Source organism: Dendropsophus ebraccatus, chromosome 6 (assembly GCF_027789765.1).
Source record: "Dendropsophus ebraccatus isolate aDenEbr1 chromosome 6, aDenEbr1.pat, whole genome shotgun sequence".
Classification (NCBI taxonomy): Eukaryota; Metazoa; Chordata; class Amphibia; order Anura; family Hylidae; genus Dendropsophus; species Dendropsophus ebraccatus.
In genome coordinates, this window is record NC_091459.1 from 109,292,892 (window position 1) to 109,317,603 (window position 24,712).

General features: G+C 44.8%; 1 protein-coding gene across 3 annotated transcripts in view; it reads right to left on the reverse strand.

Annotated features, from left to right (window-relative positions):
- TFDP2 (transcription factor Dp-2) overlaps positions 1-23,571 on the reverse strand; it is a 51,661-nt gene extending 28,090 nt beyond the window's left edge. Inside the window, exons 1-2 of one of the 3 annotated variants that reach the window (XM_069975617.1) lie at positions 23,433-23,571; positions 6,830-6,928 (exon numbers count right to left, since the gene is read on the reverse strand). In XM_069975617.1, the coding sequence (XP_069831718.1) occupies positions 6,830-6,832 (3 nt within the window). In that variant the 5' untranslated portion in view covers positions 6,833-6,928; positions 23,433-23,571. Of the gene's footprint in view, positions 1-6,829; positions 6,929-9,614; positions 9,640-23,432 lie in introns of those variants that run through there. The other 2 variants (XM_069975618.1, XM_069975619.1) reach the window with 2 other exon arrangements.
- Positions 23,572-24,712: the final 1,141 nt, after the last annotated feature.

Here is a 24,712-nt window from a genome sequence, read left to right on the forward strand (position 1 = left end):
CCATAGCATAGCCTCTCACCATAGCAATCAATGTTATATGCTGCATTCTTAGGCTGCTCTTACACTGTGCAGTTATTTTTTTTTTGCAGCAGCAGCAGCTTAAAAGGTATATATAAAAGTATTGTATTTCCTCCCAAAAGTTATACAAATCCCCAATATACACTTATTACGGGAAATGCTTATAAAGTGCTTTTTTCCCTGCACTTACTACTGCATCAAGGCTTCACTTCCTGGATAAAATGGTAATGTCACTTCCTGGATAAAATGGTGATGTCACGACGCGACTCCCAGAGCTGTGCGGGCTGTGGCTGCTGGAGAGGATGATGGCAGGGGGACACTGAGGGACACAGGGCACTGGAGGGACACTGAGCATCCCTCTGCCATCATTCTCTTCAGAAGCATGCAGATCAGGTAACGACAACAAAAATAAAGTCATTGTCCCACATTACTAGTGGTAAATTTTGCATCAATAAAATCTGAGGGAAGCTGCTGCTAAACTCTTGCTACTTGCATCTGCATGGTGAGGTCATACGATGTTGAGCTGAATCAAGCGCCACTACGCACACACACAAATCACGGGTGCAACGCACTGTAATTCATATAGAGGTACAGTGGTGCCTTGGATTACGAGCATAATTCGTTCCAGGGCCGTGCTTGTAATCCAAATCACTCTTAAACCAAAGCAGATTTTCTCTTAAGAAATCACTGATATGCAGACAATTGGTTCCACACCCCAAAAATAATGATTTATTATTATGAATAACAAGTAAAACAAACGAAACAAACATTCAATAACAGCAGAATATGTAATATTATTAGTTACTGTACAGTAATGGAGAGGATGGGAAACATAAGGGCTGACAGACTGCAGGGAGCAGAAAGGAATGAGAAGGGCAGATGTGGGCACATACAGGCAGCACTCTCTGTCCGGGGAGAGAGGGGTTACAGCTATGAAGAGATTACCTCCACAGTCCTGTCCCCTGATGTAAGTCCCAGCCTGAAGTGGATCTGCTATTATTTGGAAGGTGAGGGAGACTTCCTGGGTCAGAGAACAGGGCTGTAGACCCCGCTATGCAGACCATGCCCCTCCCCCACTTGCGCTCCCACCCAGTACAGGGAGCTCTTAAACCAAAGCAATGCTCTTAAACTAAGTCACAATTTTGAAAAACTGAGCTCTTAAACCAAAACCCTCTTAAACCAAGGTACCACTGTATTCCAATCCACAAGAATTAAGATTTAAAGAGGTTGTCAGGGCAAAACTAACTCCACAGGATAGGGGACAAGCAAGAGGTCACAGGGGTCCAAATTCTCTTTTCCCCTGCCGATCTTCATATCAGCCCCCCCCCCCCCAGCTTCTTTGTTATGAATACAGCCGTTGCAGTTGCTAGAAAGAGCCGAGTAAGCACTTTCCGGCCACTCCATAGAAAAGAACGGAGCCACTGGAAAGAGTCAAGCAAGCACTTTCAGGTGGCTCCATAGAAATGAATAGGGCCACGGAGCAGGTGCCATACCAACGACTGTATTCATAACAAAGAAGCCAGGGGCCCAATACAGAGATCGGTGGGGGTTAGAGAGGTTGGACCCCCCACAATCTCTTACTTGTCCTCTATCCTGTAGGGGGCAAGTTAATTTTGCCCCGGACAACCTCTTTAATGTACTTCTCCATTCACAGAGCGGAAGCAAAGCTTTGTGTGAATGATCTCGGTCTTTCCAGTCAACGCTATCGGACGACAAGGCAACATCTTGACTTACAGAAAAGGAAGTAAGAAAGGCAAAAATAGCTTCCTGTGCTGCAGAGTCGGCTACAAAGCCTCGTGCTTTCATAAACACACAGCGGCAGGATCTGCTACCTGATGGAATTCATTAATCTAATTCCTCAATTCCTTCATTGTTTCCAATAAAGAGTCTCTTAACTGTAGAACAACAATGTCCTAAATGAGACGGCCCTCGGGTGCTCCTATACATCCTTACGCGGAGCAGGCGAGGCACTGAGAGCCATTGTAAGGCTAAACACCCTGGTAGCTTTCCTGTTTACTGTAAGCAGATTTAGTTAATGCATGCATGCCAATGTCAGTGAGCTGCTGTATAGTAGCTGTAGACAACGTAAACATTAATTAAAAGAAAAAAAAAAATTATACTGCAAGGTGTATACACACATATATATATATATATATATATATATAATATATATATATATATATATACATACACACACACACACACACACAGTGGTGCCTTGGACCACACTTGTAACCCAAATCCCCTCCTTAACCAAAGCAAATTTTCCCATAAGAAATCACTGATATGTAGACAATTGGTTCCACCACCCAAAAATAGGATTTTTTTCTTCTGAATAAGGCCCCCTTCACACGTCCGGAAAATCTGTCCGGATTTCCGGACTCATAGGCTAACATTAGACACGGACACCCTTCCGGATTTTTCTAGAAGGGTGTCCGTTCCGGAAAATATTTTGTCCGGAAATCCGGCACGGACGCCCCCATAGAAGTCCATGGGAGCGCCGGAATCACGGGCATTTTCCTGATGTATATCAGGAAAGTGCCCGCGATTCCGGATTGGTACAGAGCCAGCCCCGGACCCCAGCACAGGACCACCACCCACCCTGCACTTTGGCCGCCAGCCGATCACCCGCACCCCCGCCCGTTGATCGCTCTCCATCCTCTCCCAACCCCCCCCCTCCCCCGGGAACTCACCACCGGCCCGCCCGCTCTCCAACCACCCATACGCCCCCCCCGGGAACTCACCACAGGGCCGCCCGCCGGATGCTCCGCACCTCCGACCGCCGCCCGGACCTCTGCACTGCACTCTGCCCAGACCTCACCACAGGGGGCTGCCCCGGACCCGGACCCCAACCTCGCTGCCCCGACAGAGCAGGATCCAGGACAGGTGAGATTACCCCTTAGGACTACTACTCCCACCATGCTCTGCTGGCAGGCCATGATGGGAGTTGTAGTTATGCAGCCTGTGGCCATCCAGGTTGCAGAACTACAACTCCCACCATGTCTTGTTGACAGGTTATGATAGGAGTTGTACTTCTGCAGCCTGTGGCCATCCAGGTTGCAGAAGTACAACTCCCATCATGGCTCTACTGGCAGGTCATGATGGGAGTTGTACTTCTGCAGCCTGTGGCCATCCAGGTTGCAGAACTACAACTCCCATCATGCCTTGCTGACAGGCCATGATGGGAGTTGTAGTTCTGCAGCCTGTGGCCATCCAGGTACACTAGGGGCTGTGTGGGTACCTGTGATTTATGTTGGCATACTAGACCATATTATCTCATCAGGAAATCCTGAAGGTTTTTCCTGATGGTTTCCTGATGGTAAAAACGGATTACTGTCAGGAAATCCTGATACTTTCCTGATGACATTTGGGGCCTCCTGATCAGGATTTCCTGACAGTAAAAACTGAAACGGACGTGTGAATGGGGCCTAACATGTAGAACAGATTAAACAAACCATCAAAAAACAGCTGAATATGTGATATTATAAGTTACTGTGCAGTATAGCAAACAGCATGTGGAGTATAATGTATAGTAAGGGCAAAACCTGAAAACACAGCAGCAGTTTGTAGATACAGAAAGGAGGTGCAGATCCCCATAATGCAGTAGCGTAGTACATTAGGCTAGGAAAGCAAAGCAGGGCTGCTGTCAGAGGTCTGTGTGGTCACATGACAGCAATGGGGAGGGGTTGTGTGTTCAGCATCGACCAATCAGGAAGTGAGAATCACAGAGCTGTGGAGGAGAACAGTGACAGAAAGTTTTCTATACAGCAATTTGAAAGGCTGGGTGTAAGTGCAGGCACATTATAGAAGTAGTGTGCATAGTTGAGTGTGAGTGCAGGCACATTATAGCAGCAGTGTGTATATCTGAGTGTGAGTGCAGGCACATTATAGCAGGAATGGAGAGGATGGGAAACACAAGAACTGACAGACTGCAGGGAGCATGGAGGAATGAGCAGGGCAGATGTAGGCACATAAATACAGCACTCTCTGTCCGGGGAGAGAGGGGTTACAGCTATGAAGAGATTACCTCCACAGTCCTGTCCCCTGATGCAAGCCCCAGCCTGAAGTGGATCTGCTATTATTTATTCTGGGTTTGAGGGTTTTTTTAGTTTTAGGTTGGAGATCACAAACTGTGCAGGACCAGTCTGTATTCAGTACAACACACAGTTACCAGGGAGTCACAGTGCTGTAGCTGATGGTAACGGTCATGTGTAAAAAGATTACATCACGTACATAAATCGCTTCACTAACATTTTCCACCTCAATGGTTATTATCATTTCTGCTTTCTTTAGAGAATAATTTTTTGCTTCCACAAATTCCACTGATGTAATAATGTCTCCACAAAATACAAGCTTCTTATGTGTGCGCTGTCACTTAAAAAAAAAAAAAAAAAAGTTCTGACATATGGAAGAGGCATAGCAAAAGTTTTGATCAGTTTGGGGTCTGAGTGTTTAAACACTATCTGATCACTAGAACGGGAGATGTGCATACTATGCGTGTTCTCTGACCAGCACGGTGCGTGTGATTGGGACTGCCTCTTTAGTCTATGGGGCTGCCTTGTGTTGTGCAAACAGAGAACAGGAAGAGAAGCACTCAGCTGAATGCTTCTATCCACACACTCTAGCAATTGATGGGGTGTGGACACCCAGACCACAAACAATTTCTACAACATGTCAAAAGTTTATTTAAAGTGACAGGTACACTTTCAAGTAAAATTTCGAGTAAAAATTCTATATATGCCCAAACGTACATTAACACCACAAATTATTACTACGTTCCGGTGTTTCAGTCACACCAATTCCAAACAGATTGATTAAATCAGGAATATAGCCATGGTGTGTCCATTGATATCAATGGTAGTGTTAGTAGTATGGGATGCACTGAAGAATTCACTAGCTAAAATTCTAATTTCTGCTGCAGACGCTCATATTGGGATATTCCGCTCAGGTAAAATACACGTTGAATCATTCCCCTGCTTGGAGACCAACAATTCATTTTATACTTATTATCTTTTCAGTCTTCTTCCCCCAGTTCCGATCCTTCCCCTTTGTACTAAAGACACAGAAACCTGTGTCTGAGCTGTTTACTGTTTCCACTCAGAACCCACCTCCTCCGAGATAGTTAAAGCAACTCTGTACCCACAATCTGACCCCCCCAAACCACTTGTACCTTCGAATAGCTGCTTTTAATCCAAGATCTGTCCTGGGGTCCATTCGGCAGGTGATGCAGTTATAGTCCTAAAAAACTACTTTGAAACTTGCAGCCCTGTGTCCAATGGGAGTATCTGTGCCCTAACTTTGCAACACCCCTCCTTCCCTCCTCCCCACCCTCTTCATCATTAGAAATGCCACTGGAACATTTTCTCCTGTCTGAACATTGCACAGGTGCTTAACGATCCAGCCCATGCTCAGTGTTCAGACAGCTGATGAATAGGAGACAATCTGCCTTGAGCATTCCTAATGATGAGGAGGGCGGGGAGGAGGGACTGAGAGGGTGTGCCAGCCTAATGCATACACAAACTAAGCCCCGGCCGTAGGGCACAGGGCTGCAAATTTAAAAGTTGTTTTTTTAGGACAATAACTGCATCACCTGCCGGACGGACCCCAAGACAAATCTTGGATTAAAAGCAGCTATCTGAAGGTACAAATGGTTTGGGGGGGGGGGGGGGTCAAATTGTGGGTACAGAGTCACTTTAAGTATAGAACAAATTGCTAGTCTCCAGGAAAGGGGAGGATTGAACAAGTATTTTACCTTACCAGAATACCCCTTTAACTCCTATTGTATTTAGTGGGCCTATTTCAATACAAAATCTACAGCAATAATGAAAATGTATTCTTCTACAGGGATTGCATACATAGTAATATCTTCTACTAAGACTATATTCTACTAAAAAAAAAAAAATAGTCTTGCCTGACAGCTTAGAAAGGTCTGGATGCATTTGCTCCACTAGAGGTTACAATCTGTATTCAGTCTGTAAACAGCCCCTATTCAAGTCAATGGATCAGATAATATGAAAACTAATGGAAACAGTAAACATTGAATAAAACTTGAATTATAAATTGTAAGGATTATCTGCCAAAGATGTGAAGCCAAAGCCAGGAATGGATTTGAAAAGAGGAAAAATCGGATGTGTTTATAGTCTGTTTTGGGCTTTGGCTTCAAATCTTTGGCAGATAATCTTTGTGTAAATGGACCCTTAGGGCCTTATTACATGGAGTGATAGTCGGCCCTATTCGGACCATTATTGCTCCATATAAAAGACAATGATCGTCCGGGACCGGAAAGCATGCAGAGTGCAAGAGAGGACCGGGAGAGTGGACAGGTAATGTATGAACTGTTTGAGCAAGAGCTGCACGGACATCGCTAAAGATGTCCATACAGCCCTCGCTAAACGATTATCCGGCCGTGTAATAGGCCCAGTAAATGAGCGCCGATCTAGCAGATCAGAGATTGTTTACACTTTTGATTGGGCCTTCATTAGCCCATGTAATAGTACCCTAATTCTGCATATTCTTTCCCCATAATTGAGTGGAGTGGAGCAAGTATGTCCTGTAAGTCTCTCTATGGCCTTCTTCTTAAGGAGTATCTTTACCCCACACATTTTATGCATCTTCCTGTCATATTATGATGTTAGCCTATGGAAGAGCGTTTGCGTGAAGATCCATATAAACGCAATTATCCAAAATAATCTAAATAATAAAAATAATCTAAATAATCTAAATAATAAAAATAATCTTCAATGGTAATGTCTCTTCGCCTTCGCACGTCTCATGAAGCTGCCGGCCCGCTTACACATAATGTGCTACTCACCATTTGGAGCTCAGCATTCACGGTTAATGGATCTGAAGAAATGTCTCTTTGGTGGTTTTTACAAGCAATGGAGGAGCGCGCTTAGCTGGTCATCAAGCCCTGAAAGAGAACAGATGTCGGAGGCTGAGTAACCCAGGTGAAAATTTCAATGAAAACTGGGAGGTTCCTATGGAACAGTGCACATGGTGATCCTGAAAGCCTTACGTGTGAGGTATAGCAATGGCCTCCGGGCTCAGGATGCTAATGATAATAATCCTCACCCTATAGGTTATGCGTGGGTTATAACAGAGTACAAACTTCATAGTTTCACAATGATCGGCTCAGCACCGAGTGACTTTCATTTTCACAATGTCTACAGCATGGGTCTCCAAACTGCGGCCCTCCAGCTGTTGCAAAACTACATTTCCCATCATGCCTGGGCAGCCAAATCCAAAGCTTTAGGTGGCCAGGCATGATGGGAGTTGTGGTTTCGCAACAGATGGAGGGCCGCAGTTTGGAGACCCATGGTCTACAGCAGTGCTTTTCAAACTTTGAGGCGCCCCCCTAGTTGTTGGTGAGGCCCAGCTGGGGAGCCAGTTTTCACAAAAGTAACTATGATCTGCACAATCCTCCAAAATCTCAATTTTAACAACATTATTAATTTATTTTGTACTTGCTTTATTAGTCTATAGAGCTTGGGAGACGGGTGAAAGGTTGCTCTAGCATTATTTTCAGCTTTTATATGGACATTCACTAGAGATAGTGAGGCCCAGGCACCCTCTTGGTCAGTCTGGTGAGGCCCAGGCATTGCCTCGGTCTGTTGGGTGAGGCTCCAGCGGAAAAAAGTTTGAGAAGCACTGGTCTACAGCAATGGACAGTCATTGTAAAACACTAGCCTGGTAATAGGAGAATAAGGAAAATGTGACACGTCCTGCAAGGTTCTATCACTTTAAAGGGGTTATGCAGCGCTCGCACATTAAAAGGTGCATTCCTGCTGAGCAAAAGAGATGGAAATTGCAAATTGAATCCCCGCCATTGACTCCGCCGAGAATTCCACCTGCCTCAAGTTCTCAATGTTAAATATAGGGCGTCTCCACTCTCCACGGCTCTCCGCTCAAAGAATTGACATGTAAATTCTTTGGGTGGGTTCATACTGAGGAATTCTCGCAGATAACGTCCGTGGAATTCCGCAGTATGTCCGTGTGCCTTTCCGCCAGCTCCATAGACACCATTCTATGGGCCGGCGTATTCCGCTATCCACCAAAAGAAGTGACATGTCACTTCTTTCGGCAGATAGCGGAATACTCCGGCCCATAGAATGGTGTCTATGGAACCGGCGGAAAGGTGCGCGGCCGTGCGCGCGGACATACTGCGGAATTCCACGGACATTATCTGCGAGAATTCCTCAGTATGAACCCACCCTTTCAGTGGAGAGCAGAGGCATCCTATACTTAACATTGAGAGAGTGAGGTAGGCAGAATTCAGAGTGGAGTCAATGGTGGGGATTCTGCTCGAAATTTCTGCCTCTTTTTCTCAGTGTGAATGCACCCTAACATGTTGCTGCCATATAAAGAAACAAAAACATTTTAAGCGTACCTTTCCACACTCCCCTGAAGCAGTCGTAGGTGTCCACCGCTGTCTTTAGCTGCTTGTCTAGCGATGGACAGCCTGCTCAGCCAATCTGACTGAGACAGAACAACGCCACAGCCAGTGATTGGCTGAGTGTGCTGTCACTCACAAGACAAGCTTGTCACAGAAGTAGTGGCAGCTACAGACAGCGGTGGACACCGGCGACCGCATTGGGGGAGTGCGGGGAGGTAAGTATAACATGTTTTTTATGTTTTCTTATATGGCAGCAACATGTTAAAAATGCGAGAGTCTGATAACCCCTTAAATGTCAATTAATACAGGATAGGATTGTCAAATCATTTATAATGTATGTGGGAAAAGCTCCCAACTAGTGGTAAGCCAACCTGCCAAACTTAAATACTTGCCATTTGACTCCCAGTGACTGGAAAAGTTGGATGCTGCCCTAGGGGGTCCGGGAAAACATGGATACTGCCTATAGTTGTATCCACCTTATCAAGGCAGTGGGATTCAAATATTGTTCGTTCGGGTGTGTGCAAACCAGAACTTTTGGAAAGTTAGCTCCAACTAGGATACATATATTATATGTTACAAATTAAATTCATAGTAAATGTCCTTATGGGGTTAAAACCATAATGTGCGGATGCTGAAAACGTTTGAATGAATTTTTGGCCACAGCACAAAGCTAATTCTGAACGTATTGCTGATGAAAATTTCTTGTCCTCGGCAATTGATCGCATTTGTAAAAACGCACATTTTTTCAAATCTGACAAGGGGTCAAAACACCTGGGGGCGCTGCTGTCAATCTGAGCATGAAACTATGCTTCTGAGGCTTGGGGAGGCAAAAACTCTCTAACTATTCAGTGTAATCACCTGAATTATGGCGGTAAACTAGAGAGTACTAGCGCGCACAGACACACACGAGCTCCTATGTGATCACTGCATCTGTCACAGCTTTGGGGAAAGAAAAGTATCACATGGGTGCGGCTAAACAATTTGTAATATTTGGCTAGCTTGTTACTGACAATAGTGACGTGCTGCACATGTACAGAAATGATGAGGTAAGGGTGTCTGGAAATACACTTCTCTCTTCTGGATGCTCTTTATCTGTTTAAAACACTCCATTGTTTTATACAGGTACTCCCATTGTAGCTTATATAGTTATATGTGTAGGGTTCATGAAATAAAATATTTTGGTAAATAGAATAGATTCATTTACCAAACTTGCCTCCTATGCCACTCTTTCCTTCCCATTGTTGACAGATCTTTGTCTAGGTTACCGACGACCACTCTATTCTAAAAGCAGTGGTCTGGATGGTATATATAAAGATAATTATACATACACTAGGGGGGGAGATTTATTAAACATGGTGTAAAGTGAAACTGGCTCAGTTGCCCCTAGCACATACCTCCCAACCGTCCCGGATTTCGCGGGACAGTCCCGTTTTCGGGGTGCTGTCCCGCGGTCCCGGAACGGCCCCCCGTGTCCCGCAATATATGTGGCCCCAGCGAAAAAACAATAAACCAGTAACTCACCTGTCCTCCGGTCCCAGCAGCTCCTCTCCCGGCAGAGCGCGCACTCCCGTCATCCTCCGGGGCGGGCAGCGGGGAACAGAGTCACTGACAGTACCGGAAGTAATTCATATAGAGGCTGCAGGTCACTTCCGGCACAGTCAGTGTCTGTATACCCCGCTGCCCGCCCCGGAGGATGACGGGAGTGCGCACTCTGCCGGGAGAGGAGCTGCTGGGACCGGAGGACAGGTGAGTTACTGTTTTTTTGTTTTTTTCCGCTGGGGCCACACTAATGGGGGTATTGGCTACTCTGTGGGGCACTATATGGGGGCATTGGCTACTCTGTGGGGCACTATATGGGGGCATTGGCTACTATGTGGGGCACTATATGGGGGATTGGCTACTATGTGGGGCACTATATGGGGGATTGGCTACTATTGGGCATATATGGGGGATTGGCTACTATGTGGGGCATATATGGGGGATTGGCTACTATGTGGGGCATATATGGGGGATTGGCTACTATGTGGGGCATATATGGGGGCATTGGCTACTATGTGGGCACTCTATGGGGGATTGGCTACTATGTGGGGCACTATATGGGGATTGGCTACTATGTGGGGCACTATATGGGGGCATTGGCTACTCTGTGGGGCGCTATATGGGGGCATTGGCTACTATGTGGGGCACTATATGGGGGCATTGGCTACTATGTGGGGCACTATATGGGGGATTGGCTACTATGTGGGGCACTATATGGGGGATTGGCTACTATGGGGCATATATGGGGGATTGGCTACTATGTGGGGCATATATGGGGGATTGGCTACTATGTGGGGCATATATGGGGGATTGGCTACTATGTGGGGCATATATGGAGGCATTGGCTGCTATGTGGGCACTCTATGGGGATTGGCTACTATGTGGGGCACTCTATGGGGGATTGGCTACTATGTGGGGCACTATATGGAGGGATTGGCTACTATGTGGGGCACTATATGGGGATTGGCTACTATGTGGGGCACTATATGGGGATTGGCTACTATGTGGGGGGCACTAGATGGGGGGATTGGCTACTATGTGGGCATATATGGGGGATTGGCTACTATGTGGGGCTCTATATGGGGGCATTGGCTACTATGTGGGGCTCTATATGGGGGATTGGATAATATGTGGGGCACTATATGGGGCATTAGCTACTATGTGGGGCACTATGTGGGGATTGGCTACTATGTGGGGCATTATGTGGGGATTGGCTACTATGTGGGGCACTATATGGGGGCATAGGCTACTATGTGGGGCACTATATGGGGGATTGGCTACTATGTGGGCACTATATGGGGGGATTGGCTACTATGTGGGGAACTATATGGGGGGATTGTCTACTATGTGGGGCACTATATGGGGGCATTGGCTACTATGTGGGGCACTATATGGGGGCATAGGCTACTATGTGGGGCTCTATATGGGGGCATTGGCTACTATGTGGGGCACTATATGGGGGCATTGGATACTATGTGGGGCACTATATGGGGGATTGGATTCTATGTGGGGGTTTGGACACTATGTGGGGCACTATGTGGGGGATTGGACACTATGTCGGGCATATATGGGGGCATTGGATACTATGTGGGGCATATATGGGGGCATTGGATACTATGTGGGGCATATATGGGGGCATTGGATACTATGTGGGGCACTATAATGGGGGATTGGATACTATATAGGGCATTTTTGGGGGGATTGGATACTATATAAGGCACTATTCAGTCAGCAGGATGTGGTGACTGTAGGGGAGTGGCTATGGAGGGTTGCTATGGGGGCGTGGCTATGGAGGGTCGCTATGGGGGCGTGGCTATGGGGACTGCGGTGCACATGTCCCTCTTTGCTCTTTGCAAAAGTTGGGAGGTATGCCCTAGCAACCAATCAGATTCCACTTTGCATTCCTCACAGACTCTTTGGAAAATGAAAGGTGGAATCTGATTGGTTGCTAGGGGCAACTGAGTCAGTTTCACTTTACATGTTTGATAAATCTCCCCCCTTGTATTTGATTGTATACATATGCACGTAGCTGAAGTAAAAGGATAGACATGCTATAGAAAGCCTTTCAGGGTGCCTTCACACTTACCGTATCGCTGTGTATTTATCGCTGCGAGTTTCTCGCACATAAATCCACAGCGATACTGATTGCTATCAAGCCAATGTGTATTCTCACTTCGTGTTTGGTGCGATTTTTGCATGCGAGTTTTGATTGTCATATGATTTTCACAGGCGAGTTCAACACCACAAAAAACGCAGCTACTTTCATGTGAGTTTTGTGCAAGAAATAAGCAGCGATACGGTACGTGTGAAGGCACCCTAAGGCTGGGTTCACACTACGTATATTTCAGTCAGTATTGTGGTCCTCATATTGCAACCAAAACCAGGAGTGGATTAAAAACACAGAAAGGATCTGTTCACACAATGGTGAAATTGAGTGGATGGCCGCCATATAACAGTAAATAACGGCCATTATTTCAATACAACAGCCGTTGTTTCAAAATAACAGCAAATATTTGCCATTAAATGGCGGCCATCCACTCAATTTCAACATTGTGTGAACAGAGCCTTACTGTGTTTTTAATCCACTCCTGGTTTTGGTTGCAATATGAGGACCACAATACTGACTGAAATATACGTAGTGTGAACCCAGCCTAAAGGGGCATCTTATGGCTGTTAAATGAGTATTCCTGTTTTATTAAATCGATTTGTACAGATTCCTAGTCCCATAATTTCCTGTCCTCACCAGAATGAAATGGACGGGGGTCCAATTCCTTGCACACCACCAGCTGCTGCACTCATACTTCAATCACTGTACTATTACCTAGTTACCCAAAAAATAAGACCTAGTAGAGATTTTTCTGAATTGCTAAATATAAGTCTTCCCCTGAAAGTAAGACCTAGCCAAGTTTTTGTTCGAAAGCATGTCCGCCAAGCAGAACACCAGGGCATTTAGCTGTGATTCTTTTTAGCCCGCCACCATTGTCCCCCACCTCCACTGTCCGTTGCAGAGCAGCTGCATGCAGGACATGAAGAACGTCACCTGCCGCCAACTCTGATTTTCCCTTCTGCGGCCGTCACTTGTAAATGTGCAGACAAGGCATCGTCTGCCGCCATTCACTTTGTTCCCTACTACCAGATGTTGAGCTGCACACAGTCTGCCGCTATCCCGTCTCCTGCTGCCATACCGTAAGCTGTCCCTGCTGTGTTGTACAAGTGTGCTGTGGTGAGCTCCCTCTGGTGGCCGGAAGCCACTATACTGTACGCTCTGTCATTTGCACAGCAGGGACATGTGCAAAAAAAATAAAATAAATAAGACATCCCCTGAAAATAAGACCTAGTGCATCTTTGAGAGCAAAAATTAATAGAAGACACGGTCTTTTTTTCGGGGAAAGAAGTTAGTAAAGACTATGCTAGGTACTGCAACACTGCACAGTTTACCTGAACACAGGCCGTTCATTGTAACATACTAGATAATCCTTAGAGGGCATTCATACATCCCATAATTATGGTCCGTGCGGGAATTCGGTACTCACCTTGAAACTTTTCAAATCTTTGCGCTACTGTACTGACACAGTATGATGAATGATGGCCCTGGAGAGATCAGAATGCCTCCCTAATGAAAAGACCCTTAATTTACATAAATCACAGAAAATATTGGTATGTGAACAGACTGCTAAGCCTGCAGATTCTTAGAGTGGACACGACAAGCATTGTACTAAGGTCACACAACCCCCAACCCAGTCTAGTACTTGTGAGCCCCAGCTGTCTATGTCAGTCCTGCACACTACAATATCCTGTATACACCATTGTCACCTGGTCATTAGCAGGCACCTGTTATTTCTAGGACAATGCTTTTTTTGTCACCTTTGACCTGCACTCAAAATATACCCTTCCTCCTGCCTCCCTGCATCTTTATATTTGCAACATGGCAGTGTAGACAGGCTTTACACCATTGCCTCATTTGTGTTATAGGTGGGAGTAGGAGCCTTGAAGGGAAGGAATCTGTAGTAACGATACCTTCATTTATACTGTGTGTGAATGTACTCTTTTTTTCTTCGGGTATCTGCATTAGGCTATGTCACAGAGACAGAGAACAGGCAGACCATAGCTGAACAAGTGACCTGCTACCTCCCACCATGGCAGGGCAAAATCTCCGCCTCATGAGTGCGCAAATTTGGGCCAAATCTACGAACAGATTCGCCCATCTCTAACTAGTATACTGTAGTGTATAGATAACGGTAAGGCCTTGTTTTATTTCCAGAATAACACAGTTACTTGGGAGTTATAGTTACAGCCTTTAAAGGGGTACTCCTGCAAAAATAGATTTCTTTCAGATCATTTGGTGCCAGAAAGTGCCAGAGATTTGTAATTTACTTATATATAAAAAAAAAAAAACGCCAGTCTTCCAGTACTTATCAGCTGCCGTACGTTCTGCAGGATGTGGTGTATTCTTTCCAGTGTGGAGAGCAGGAGAAGATTTGTTACTGCTCTGGACAGTTCCTATCACGCACAGAGGTGGAAGCAGCAAAGATCGTGTCGGACTGAAAAGAAAACATCACTTACTGCAGGACATACAGCAGCTGATAAGTACTAAAAGACTTGAGATTTTTTAATAGAAGTAAATGATGCTGCGTTTACACAGAGCGATAATTCGCCCAATCGATCGTTTAACGATTTTGAAGCAACGATTTGGTTTTTATAACGATCAGCGTTTAGACAAATAAATCGTTAGAAAATTCGTAAGAAAAATCGTTATTGCGATCGTTTTTAAGATCGCTTAAGCCCATCTTTTACATAGGGTGAATCTTTGAAAGACGAAGCGATCAGCGAATTTTTAGCGAACGACGATTTGAGAACATGTTAAAAAAGATCAAACTGAACGATTTTTCGCTCGTCGCTTGATCGTTCGCTGCGTTTACACGGAACGATTATCGCTCAAATGCCATCGTTATTGCGAAAATTTGAACGACAATCGTTCTGTATAAACGCAGCATTACAAATACAGTGGTGCCTTGGATTATGAGCATAATTCGTTCCGGGACTGTGCTTGTAATCCAAATCCACTCTTATACCAAAGCAAATTTTCCCATAAGAAATCATTGAAATGTAGACAATTGGTTCCACACCCCAAAAATCATTTTATAATCATTATAGCAGCAGTGTGTATAGCTGAGTGTGAGTGCAAGCACATTATAGCAGCAGTGTGTATAGCTGAGTGTAAGTGCAGGCACATTATAGCAGGAATGGAGAGGATGGGAAACACAAGGACTAATAGAGACTGCAGGGAGTATGAAGGAATGAGCAGGGCAGATGTGGACACAGTATAGCAGCACTCTCTGTCCGGGGAGAGAGGGGTTAAAGCTATAAAGAGATTACCCCCCACAGTCCTGTCCCCTGATGCAAGCCCCAGCCTGAAGTGGATCTGCTATAAATTGGAAGGTGAGAGAGACTTCCTGGGTCAGAGTAATGTGCTGCAGACACCGCTATGCAGGCCATGCCCCTCCCCCACTCACGCTCCCACCCAATACCAGGAGCTCTTAAACCAAAGCAATGCTCTTAAACCAAGTCACAATTTTGAAAAACTGTGAGCTCTTCTTGCAAAACGCTCTTAAACCAAGTTACTCTTAAACCAAGGTACCACTGTATATATAATAAAAAATGTGTTTAAAAATCTTCAGCAGCTGTCAATGAGTGAGATGTGCAATAAATCTTCAGCTTATTAGCAAAATAATTGAACTCCAGATACAGCAACCTTATAACATATCTGTACGAAACACCCATGTGTAGGAGGTCTTTGGCTATTGGCTGCCATTACAGCTACCATAAAGCTACCCAGCTAACCCACAACCCTGAAAAGCCTATCTACCTTGCTATGGCACCCTGTGCCCTGTATAATCATAACCCTTACATATCATCCCCTTGCCCCCACTACTGTATTGTAGATTTACAGCTATGCAGAATTCTGGACAATATCCAGTAAACACAGTATCATTATTCTTGTCGCCTAAATTCGACTCCTGGCTGAATTCTTATAGCCCCTCTACTATATGATGTATAGTACATACAGTCTGTGATGTAACAAATATTCTGGATACATGCCGCCACATAGAAAACCTAGCTGAAGCTGCAGCACTGAGGGCACACCTAAACCCCATTTCCTCACATGCTGCAAGTTCCTGTCTAACAAGCCGACATAGGTGCGGAGTGAGCATACAACAGGCCCCTTGGTTTCCACAACTAACTTAGTTTATACAGCAAACACTTCTGTATCAATGTGAAGCCACTATGAATGCTATCTAGTGTAAAAAACTGAAAAAAGAAAGAAAACCTCTAATAAATAAGTCATAGGTTACAGTAATCTATACTAGAACTATTGCAGAACCTCTGGGACTGAAAAACAGTTTGTGAGAAAATTAACTTAAAGGGGTTATCCAGCGCTACAAAAACATGGCCACTTTTCCCCCTCTCTTGTCTCCAGTTCAGGTGTGGTTTGCAATTAAGCTCCGTTTACTTCAATGGAACTGAGTCCCAAACCCCACCCAATCTGGAGACAAGAGAAAAAGTGGCCATGTTTTTGTAGCGCTGGATAACCCCTTTAACACACAGTATATTTTACTCACATATACTCATCCGTATCACAGACACATGTCCTGGCCAACCTTAAAGGGGTACTCCGGCAAAAATCTTTTTCTTTCAAATCAACTGATTTCACAAAGTTATATAAATTTGTAATTTATTTCTATTTAAAAATCTCAAGTAGGGATGGTCCGAACCGATTTCGGTTCGGGTTCGTACGAACCCAAACCCTTGGTAATGATTCCCGCTGTCTACCCGCTCCGTGGAGAGGATGGATCCAGCGGGAGGACCGCCTGGAAAACTGGGATACAGCCATAGCCATAGGCTGTATCCCAGTTTTCCAGGTGTTACTCCCGCTGGATCCACCCGCTCCATGGAGCGGGCAGACAGCAGGAATCTGCTGCCGAGCGTTCGGGTTCATACGAATCCCCATACTTATCAGCTGCTGTATGTCCTGCAGGAAGTGGTGTTTTGTTTCCAGTCTGACACAGTGCTCTCTGCTGACATCTCTGTCAGAGACAGGAACCATCCAGAGCAGGAGAGGTTTTCTATGGAGATTTGCTGCTGCTCTGGACAGGGCACAATAGAGGGCACTGTGTCAGACTGAAAAGAAAAAAAAAAAAACACTTCCTGCAGGACATACAGCAGCCGATAAGTATGGGAAGACTTGAGATTTTTAAATAGAAGAAAATTACAAATCTATATAATTTTCTGAAATCAGTTGATTTGAGAGAAAAAGACTTTTGCCGGAGGACCCCCTTCCCCGATAGCAGCCAAAGCATAACCAAAAATTGTGCAGTCCTGGTGTTTTGCAGCAGATTGGTACGGATTTATTGGTGTTAGACACACAGTTTTGCAGGCATTACTTGCCCAGTTCAAAACTGCCTCACTGTTCTTTAAAGCTGCTGCCCAGTATGTGAAACACAATCCCTTTTGAGACAGTGAAAAAAGGAGGAAGCTTAGAATCCAGGAATAAGGCATTTGATGTCTGACTTGCCATATATCTATGGAAGATGGAGAGTGGAGGTAAGCAGCGATCAGAGCATCCGACCTGAAGAAGGCAGGAGATAAACTTTGCTGCTATAACAATGAGACATGGCTCAGGTTATAATGAAGGGCGATAGCAATTTACAGCGGGCAGAGTAGGAACAGAGCATGGGGAGTGGCTGTAGTGATATGCTGGTAGGAACCATTACAGCAGCAGTGCTCATTCCATTCACACAACACAGGCTGCCATACATAGCATGGTCACAAAAAAAACAACCCAATGCTGTGTAGGCTAATGGTACTTTTACACGTTGCGATAATTCGCCCGATCGCACGATTAACGATTTTGAATGAACGATGGTTTTTTCATAACGATCAGCGTTTAGACGGAAAGATACATAGTACGGAAAATTCGCTATGCGATCGTTTAAGCCTATCTAACACATAGGTGAAAATCGCTGAAAGAATGTTTACACGGAACGATCTGCGAATTTTTTGCGAACGATCAACGATGATTTAAGAACATGTTGAAAGATCAAAATGAACGATTTTTTGCTGGTCGTTTGATCGTTCGCTGCGTTTACACGTACGATTATCGTTCGAATTCGACCGTTATCGTGCAAAAACGAACGATCAATCGTCCCGTGTAAAAGTACCATTAGAGTGCACTACTAAATAAAAGTGCTTACCATTGGTCACGTGAATCTTGTTTCCTAAACAGCTAACATAAGAGGACCAGCGATCAGCCACCAAACTGATGCGTGTCTAGATGTAAGGAATAATATTCAACCTCGGCGTCCTTTCCACTAGGATGGCACTAGAAGCTGCTATCCGCTAAAGTAATCCTAGCAGTGGCTATTATGACATATGTCACTGTGACTTTCACACTAAAGTTTCCCGCCTAAGGGGGATGCGGGGGTCTAAGATGAATGTAAACTGAATGAGTTGGCCAGATGAGGAGCATGCAGAGAAGGCAGTCTATAGGGGAATATATACATGTGGCAGATAGGCTGCAGACTTTTTTTTTCCAATTAACGTCAATAGCGGAGCTGGCGTTTGCAATAAATCTGCAGCGTATCCTCCATGTGTTAACATTCCCTAAGCGAGTACTGTACTTACTTAGGAGTTGAATTTTTCTTTTAAATTACAGGCTAGAAGTGGAGTAAAATAAATAAATTAAAAAAAAAGAAAGTAATCCTAAATTTGCCACTTCTGGTGTCAGGGTAGGTTCACACTAAGGAATTCTCGAGAAATTGTAGAGGAAAGTTGTCTGCTTGAAATTCCTCGTCTATTCAGCTCTGGCAGAATTTGAGCCCCATTGACTTCTATAGGATTCCTTTAGCAGAATCCGCCCAAAGGGTATGTGCACACTGAGTAATTTTGACAGAAACGCAGTCCCGGAATTCACAGCTTGCGCCTGCGTGCGGACTGCAGCGGGCGCATGCGTCTCCGCCCGTGTCAGACTCCATTCTATGCACAGGTGGATTCCACCCTCCGTCCAAAGAATGAACTTGATCATTCTTTGGACGGATGAAAGAATCCGCCTGTGCATAGAATGGAGTCTATGACACGGGAGGAGACACACGCACCCGCCGGGCGCGAGCTGAGAATTCCACAACGGAGTTTCCGTCAAAATTACTCAGTGTGCACATACCCATAGAATTGACATAAAAAATTCTTTGGGCAGAAAGCGGATCAGCAGCAGAAAATTCTGCTCTGAAATTCTGCAGTGTAAACAGAGAAGAAATCCCATTGAACACAATGGGACATTGCTCTGTATATATTTTACGGGAGGAATTTCAAGCTGAAATAAGAGCGGATTCCTCTTCAATTGCTCGCCTATTCCTCAGTGTGAACCTACCCTCATTCTGGTGTCTCCTGCTGGTAGTTCTTCTAAGATATCACATGCATCTGATGCAGCAGAACCAACCACAGTGGTCTCAGTGATTACATGGGATACATACAGGAAGAGATGGATGAGCCACAAGGCCTCTACACTGCTGTATAGGATTCACTTGATGCCACACGTATGGCGGTATAACATAAATCCATATATCTTGAAGGAAGCCTTATGACAGCTTAGTATAAAATAGAATTAGAATACAGCTGTGTATACGTGTCTTTATACTTCATCTTACATTTCTTCTGCCATAAGTTTCCCAGTTGAACTACATGTTCCAGCATAGCACATTAGTATTTCAAGAGACATCACTGACTTGTTCTGCGCTCATTTCTGGTGGCTCTAGAATAGTTACATGTGCCAACAAATAGACATTTCCACTCATTTCCACAACATACCGGTCAGTAAAATCCATCGATATAGACTGCTGAAGAGTTATTGTAGTGTAATATCTTTCACATATTACGCACATTCAGCTCTGCTACATCTGTATGTATAGTAGCAACAAAGCAAGTAAGAACAGGCTCGGCTGTGATTGCACACTCAGCCCCTAGGTGGAGTTGCCACAAGTGGGCAGCATCGCCACACAAGTTGCCATGCAGCTCAGGTATGGCAGCATGCAGGCAATTCTTCCAGCTCCTGACAAGATGCAATAACTCTGGAATAGCAGCGAGGGACATGTGCTCTCTACTGACTTCCTGCTTCTGCACTAAAATAGGGCCATCCGATGCTCCGACTCCAGAAACAGGAACTTGATGCCACCACCTCGCTCTGATTTCTCCAGATTGACACCATTATACACCTGTAACTAAGGACGGTTTCGAATATCTCTTGACTCTATTCAGAAATAGGTCATCGGACACCGTGCCAGTTTACATTTCAACATGTCAGGAGCCTGCGTGATGTAAACCAGTCTTGTTCTCATTTATCAAAGGAGCCTCTTAGGTGAAAAAACAAAAACTTTTGTACTTCAATAAATGCATACAATGCGGCTGTGGGCCGATACAATGCTACCTGGTAATAAGCCCATAGATGGGGACACACTACTTAGTTTATGGAGCTGCAATGTAAGCACTTTCCCTTTAAGCAGTTATTTACATCAAATCTGCTGCGTATCGCAGCAGTAAATACGCAGCGTACATGCGGTGTGCGTTTGTACCCTTAGGGTAGCTTCACACACACCGTATCGCAGTGAATTTTCTGCTGCGATACGCAGCAGATTGATGTAAATAACTGAACACAGCATCAAATCTGCTGCAGATCTGCTGCGCATCAGTTGTGTATGTTAGCACCCTTACACCGCATGGGTCTCCAAACTGAGGTCCTCTAGCTGTTGCAGTACTACATTTCCCATCATGCCTGGACAGCCAAATCCAAAGCTTTGGCTATCAGGGCATGATGGGAATTGTGGTTTTGCAACAATTGGAGGGCTGCAGTTTGGAGACCCATGCCTTACAGGCTGGCCAATTTCCATTCAGATTCAGATTTTCTGCAACTGATGATACATTGATTTGCTTTGGTTGCAGAAACGCTGCACATTTTCTGCAACAAGTGAATATATCCTAAAGCGTAGGTGTCAAACTTGTGGCTCTCCAGCTGTTGCAAAAACTACAATTCCCATCATGCCTGGACAGCTAAAGCTTTGGCTGTCCAGGCATGATGGGAATTGTAGTTTTGCAACAGCTGAACGGCCACAAGTTTGACACCCAAAGTATGTCCACACGTCATAGATTTGCAGAAAATGTGCAAGGTTTCTGCACCAAAACAAATCAATGTATTCAACAAATGTAGAAAATCTGCATGTGTGAACGTACCCTAAATGAACAAGACATCGCTTTCCCTTCAGAATTGCTTCAATGGCAACGTGCCTATAAAAGCTCCTGTGAAAATGCAGGCTACCATAAACATCACAGCCATTTACAGCACCTGCCATAAAGCAAGAAAGCCATGCTTTTTCATGGCTAAAAATCACTCCCACTACTAGGGTGTATTCACACGTTCAGGTTTTCAATTGCAATTACTGAATACAAAGCTAGGAATGGATCTGGGAAGAGGAGGTCTCTTTCCTTTAGACGTGCCCACCATTCCTGGCTCTGTATTTAATAACCAAATTAAAAACCTGAATGTGTGAGCACACCCTTATAGCGTACTCATATGTTCAGGGTTTTTTTTTAATGCAGTTTTGGAAGCCAAAGTCAGAAATGGATTTCATAAGCGAAGCCTCAATCTTTCTAATAGACATGGGGTAGGGAACCTTGGCTTTCCAGCTGTTGCAAAACTACAACTCCCATCATGCCTGGACAGCCAAAGCTAAAGCTTTGGCTGTCCAGGCATGATGGGAGTTGTAGTTTTGCAACAGCTGGAGGACCAAGGTTCCGTACACCTGTATCAGTGATATTAGGTTTGAAAATTGATTGTAGGACAACTGTCTGGGACACCTAGAAAATCCAGGTGGTAGTCTCCTTGGTCTAGCTGTATATACAGGTGTTAATAAACATCAGAGGCTATATGGATGATATATAATCTCTCTCTATAGGTTATACCATGTTCCTTAAACCATGCCTCTCCAGCTGTTGCAAAACTACAACTCCCATCATGCCCGGACAGCCTTTGATGGTAATAGTAGTTTTTCAACACTCAGAGAGCCACACATTGGGGAGCACTGAGCTATAAGGTCATACTATGTATATAGACCCTGACACGTGACAGCCATTACACATTTCCACAGCACATAACACCCACCCTCCGGTTCCCGGCTCTGTAGCCCCCCCCAATCAGTGGCGACCAGCATAGTGTGTGGCAGTGATATAAGTGGGTCTGATCCTGAAGACCGGTGGAATGTCCCCTCCTCCCCGGCAGCAGACAATACTGTCCTCTGCATTAGCATACAGCTGACACTTGCCTCTTTTCACAGTGACTGTCCCACTGAGCTGCATGTGGTCCCAGGAGACAGTCTGACCCAGGAAGCAGGCTGCAGGAACAAATGGGGACCTTAACCCACCCCCACACTTCGGTTTAACCCTTTCCCCGCCAGAGCGCTGATATGCAGCAGGGAATGGGTTAATTCTACAAGGAGGAAAACATTTTTTTACAAAACAATGTGTCCATGATTATATATATATATATATATCTATCTATCTCAACCTGCAGCTCTCTAGCATTTGCCAAACTACAATTCCCATCAGGCCCCAACAGACGGCACGATGGGAGTTGCAGTTTTGCAACTATAGAGCCACAGGTTGGGGAATATATGTAAATTATATTTGTTATCACTTAAAGGGAAAATGTTTCCAGATTCTATAGTAACAAAGTTATTAAAGACCTAATAATATCCTTGTCCCAGTCCTGCACATTGATACATACACACACATGGTACTCTCACAGGGCTCCAGGCTGGATACAGAGACCAAATCATAAGGGAACCATGAAAGTAACCAAAGCATTCATCAGATATTTTCCATGATTACATCTCCCACAGTGATCCAGGAGCTAGCCCAGGCTGCATGCATGCTACCCATAGAGAAGCCCAGGCCATGCTGTCATACACAGCAGCACACACAGGGCACACACAGGACACACACAGGGCACACTTTGCACTAATGTGATGCTAGGAGAACTTTTCTAAACTCTAGTGCATGGTCACATAACCCCAGAATCCCCCCCTGCACAGTCTGGGCCACTTCTACAGCCAGCAAACACAGTGTACCCCAACTTCCACTGTCAGCAGCCCCCCACTATACCCAGAAATCATGGCTTCCTGCACAGTCATGTTTACATAGGAACCAAAGCAACGACCCCCAGTACAGAACAGTGCAAAAACCAGCAGGCTGCAATGGTAAAAGAGTGAAATCATGAAATATTTAGGAAATAAAGCAGAGAATCACCCTCCCCCCTTCAGCAGAGCATGCTGCAGGAAACTAGTGCATTGTGCTGCCTCACAGGCTGAGAAGGAGCACAGGCTGGGGGGCTGGGGAGCCTGTGTGTTGTGGGGTGCAGGAGGGCTGTGCCTGATACACTTACCTGCACACAGGACACGACTGGCTCACTATTCTCTGCTCACTACTACAGCCACTCTTTGTTAGCATACCCTGAAAACTTGAAAATGAGGCAGGCGTGAGCAGCCGAGCGCCGAGCTCATCCAACGCAGCAGTCACAGAGCTGGGCTGGCTGGCAGCTGCAATACATTCCAGTCAGAGCTGTGTGAGACCAGGCTGTGGAGGAGGCTGTCTCCTTGTACAGGGCTCTGTCTGCAGCTCAGCCTGGCTGGTCCCTCTGCTGTTGCAGCTTGGGATAGGACTCTCATTTGTGTTATAGGGAAAAGTTTATGCATCACATGTTGGAATGGAAGACAATGAGAAAGCTCATTATCTATGTTTAAAGCAAAGGATAGAAAGCTGCTGGTATTGCTAAATAAATTTAAAAAAGTAAAATTTCTGAGGCTATGATCACACATTCAGTTTTTTTTATTGCAGTAACTGAATACAAAGCCAGGAATGGATTAAAAAAAAAGAAGAAGAAGAAGGTATTGCTTGAAAAAAAAAAAAAAAATCAACAAAAATAAAAAACATAAAAAGTTTTTTTTTTATTGCAGTAACTGAATACAAAGCCAGGAATGGATTAAAAAAAAAAAAGGATAGGAAGACGAATCTCTTTTCTTTATATGATCTGTTCCAATACCTGTAATTGAAAATCACAAACTAAAATGTTCTGGTCAGATAAGCGACAGCTAATACGGCCGTCATTAGGATCCTTCCACCCCCACCAGGGTAAATTTGCCCGTGTCTATGATTATGTTACCGTGGTAACACCAATTATCTGACCCCAAAAGGTCTATTATATATTTGCCTGATTGATTGATAATGCCTTAAATGAACATATGGCAACTATGTGCAGATCTCTTTTTTTTTTTTCTTTTTTTTTTTTAATTTGTGCAGGGAAAAGCCGAGCAAACGTAGCAGCCAATCAAAAGGCAGCCCCTATTTGGTTTTTTAAATTTAAAAGTAGCCGTTTAATTGGTTGCTATGGGCAACTGCTTCATTTTTCCATTGTATAAACAGCGAGCCCCCAGTGGGTGTTAGTGTTCATAGGGTTTATGTCTATGAACAGTGATGGGGAAGCTTCAGCTGTCACAAAACTACAATTCCCATCATGCCTGGATAGCCAAACCCAAAGGGACCACCCAACCCTCCTATAGTTCTGGCAGTATGAAAGTGATAATAATAGACTACACTTAAAGGGGTATTCAACTCAAACATGACGTTTTAAATATAGCTTTCCATGGAGAGAAAATAACAAGCAAC